Here is a 2,701-nt window from a genome sequence, read left to right on the forward strand (position 1 = left end):
GAACCAGCAGTGGGACAGTCCTGGCGAGGGCCAGGCAAGCTGATATGTCACATTCTTCTCCCGGTTTCTGCAGCAGCTTTCTACGAAAGCCTGTTTTGCTGCGGGTTGGTAGTTTTTGTTGGCTGCGACCCAGGGAAGGAGGTCGAGGCTGCATCGCCTCGTCCTTTTTATTGCCGTTTCTGCTCTTCCCTCAGGACACGTATTATCTGAGTGCAGAAGAGTGCATAACAGCTGGGAACTTTCAGAACCAGCAGCCCAACATCTGTCGCCTCTCTCCAGATGGTCATTTCGGATCCAAGTTTGTCACAGTTGTGGCTACAGGTATAAACTGGCCCCGGCTTGCCCCGGCGCTCTGGGTTACACACGTGAATTAGCTCTCCTTAATTGCAGAGTATGCAGTCCCGGTCCCCATCTGTCCCATTTAACAAGGGCTTTGCTTTGCTCTGTCAAGTCAAATACTTCTTCATTCTTTGTGCTGTCTCCTCTGCCATTATTTACCCTGTCCCCTGCAGGAAGTTTAATTGAGGTTCAGACCTGGAGCACCCACCTCTCTGATCCAGAAAGCATTTTTTGCCTGCGGCCAAGGCAATAACCGTGGCTCATTTTTCTGTTTCAAACCTTTCAGCTCCAAATTCTGCTGCCTGAAAGCAGCAGCAATGCCGAAATTTACTGGGGCTGGTTCAGCGTAAAGGAGGGAAACCCTTAGGTGGGATGCAGAGCTCTTCCCCGCGTGGAAACGCTTTGGGTTGAGGTTTTTTTTCCCCTGAATAAACCAGAGAAGCGCTTTGCTTTGTCACCCTGAATCCGCGGAGGCGCTGTGGGATCGGCTGCACTACGAGGGGAGGCGTTGGCCCGGACCAGGCCAGCGGCGGTGTCAGGAGTTCAATGCTTCGTGTGTTCACTTAAACCTTCCCCGGAGCAGATAACGCCGGCTTCTGGGTCTATTTAACACAGTGAAACCAAGCCCAAAACGCACGGCTTCCAAACAGCGTCCCGTGTAAAGACTGCAAGCGCCGTATCCTGTTCCCTCCTCGCGGCCCAGCTTTCGTGAGTGTTCCCGGAGCCTTTCCCCAGCGCAGAGGCTCTGGTGCAGCGCAGTTCACAGCTGCCTGCACATTCCAGACTGCTGAACGCATCCATCTCTCATTAAAGAGATGTGTATCTCGCTGGCTTTTTTCTCTTTCTGGTTTTTTAGAAACAAGGTGTTTTCCTCAGCAAACGATGGCTTTGTTCAGGCCTTCCCCGTGCCGTGCTCTCTGTTTAATTTCTGGGAGTGTTTGTTCTGGAGCAGTGAGTGATTGAGGTTAGAGATCAAAGGGGAGAAAACGAACGTTTCCTCCTTGCTGTTCCAGATAATTTCGTTCTCTTCTGTTAAATCAGCCCATCGGGTTTCTATTTAAACACTTGATTCCTTCCTTTTGTGCTGTATAAATATATTTGGATAGTTTGCATCAACTTTGCCTTTAAATCCTCTACACGGATTAATTCCTATCCCCTCCTGAATTCCTAGGTTTGGAAATAGTAACGGTTTCCTACCATCTGTCTGTATCTGCTCTTTCCAGTTGTATTCTAATGACACATGACCTGATGTTGCTTACATTATCCAAATTAAAGCGCCAAGCATGTGATCCATCAGCGAGCCAGGGTCTTAATTTCCACTTTCCATGTCAACTTTCCAGCCGTTCCGGGCTGAGGAAACACTTTGTCTTCTTATGCCTCATGTTATTTGGTGACCAACCCTGAATCCGCAGCTCACGGATCCTCAGAAACGAAGCGGGCTGGCGGGAGCTGGCGCCTGGTTTGTGTTTTGAGGAGAGGAGATGCCTGCAGGGCGATGCTGTCGGGAGGTTTGCGGCTGGGCAGCTTTGCCTATGCGAAGCCGCTGGCAGAGCACTCCTGCTGTCACTCCAGGGGTCTGTCCTGTTATGCTGGCTGTGAAAACGTGCGTTGCTAAATAAATGCAGGGCTTAGAGGGGATTCTTGCCTCCAAGCGCTTCCCATGCAGCAGCACCAGTGTTTTCAGCGCTGTTAGCAAGCCTGTCATGTTTAACGCCGCTCCGAGTCGCGCCTCTCTGCGTGCGAGTCACTCTCGTGTGGGGTTTTTAACCAACCTCTTCTCTTCCAGGCGGCCCCGACAACCAGGTCCACTTCGAGGGCTACCAGGTATCGAATCAGTGCATGGCGCTGGTTCGAGACGAGTGTTTGCTGCCCTGCCGAGACGCGCCGGAGCTGGGCTACGCCAAGGAGTCCAGCAGCGAGCAGTATGTGCCTGACGTGTTCTATAAGGTGAGGGCTGAGCGCTCGGGAAGCCTCAAAAACGGCTCTGCCGCGGGTCTGGAAACCAGCAGGGCCAGCTCAGGAAAGGATGTCTTTGAGGGCTGAGCTATTTTCAGTAGTAACCGTTCGCCACATGTCCGCAAAGTCGCTGCGTAAGCTCCATTTCCCCCTCGTAAACGTGCTGTGACGGTTTCCAGTGCAGCAGTGGCCACTGGCTATGGAGCTTCGAAACGGGGTCTGCAGTGATCCACCCAGAGCCACAGCTGACGCTCCGAACTCGCCGCCTCTTCCATATTTGTTGGCAGCACTTGCCACGCTTCTCTGTTGATTTTTAAGCCCTGGCTGAGTTCAGCTTCCTCTGCTGCGCAGCCGGACGGTGCGTGCTCACAACAGGAAAGCTGCCAGGCAGAAAGGGACCTGGGGT

General features: G+C 52.6%; 1 protein-coding gene across 1 annotated transcript in view; it reads left to right on the forward strand.

Moving 5' to 3' along the window:
* The window catches only part of NPLOC4 (nuclear protein localization 4 homolog (S. cerevisiae)), a gene marked incomplete at both ends in the record, with an annotated part of 8,779 nt that extends 6,493 nt beyond the window's left edge, over window positions 1–2,286 (forward strand). Inside the window, 2 exons of the mRNA XM_010182820.1 lie at window positions 195–321; window positions 2,126–2,286. Of these exons, the coding sequence (XP_010181122.1) occupies window positions 195–321; window positions 2,126–2,286 (288 nt within the window). The remainder of the gene's footprint in view (window positions 1–194; window positions 322–2,125) is intronic.
* Between the last annotated feature and the right edge of the window lie 415 nt (window positions 2,287–2,701).

Source organism: Mesitornis unicolor, unplaced genomic scaffold, assembly GCF_000695765.1.
Source record: "Mesitornis unicolor isolate BGI_N332 unplaced genomic scaffold, ASM69576v1 scaffold33790, whole genome shotgun sequence".
Taxonomy (NCBI): Eukaryota; Metazoa; Chordata; class Aves; order Mesitornithiformes; family Mesitornithidae; genus Mesitornis; species Mesitornis unicolor.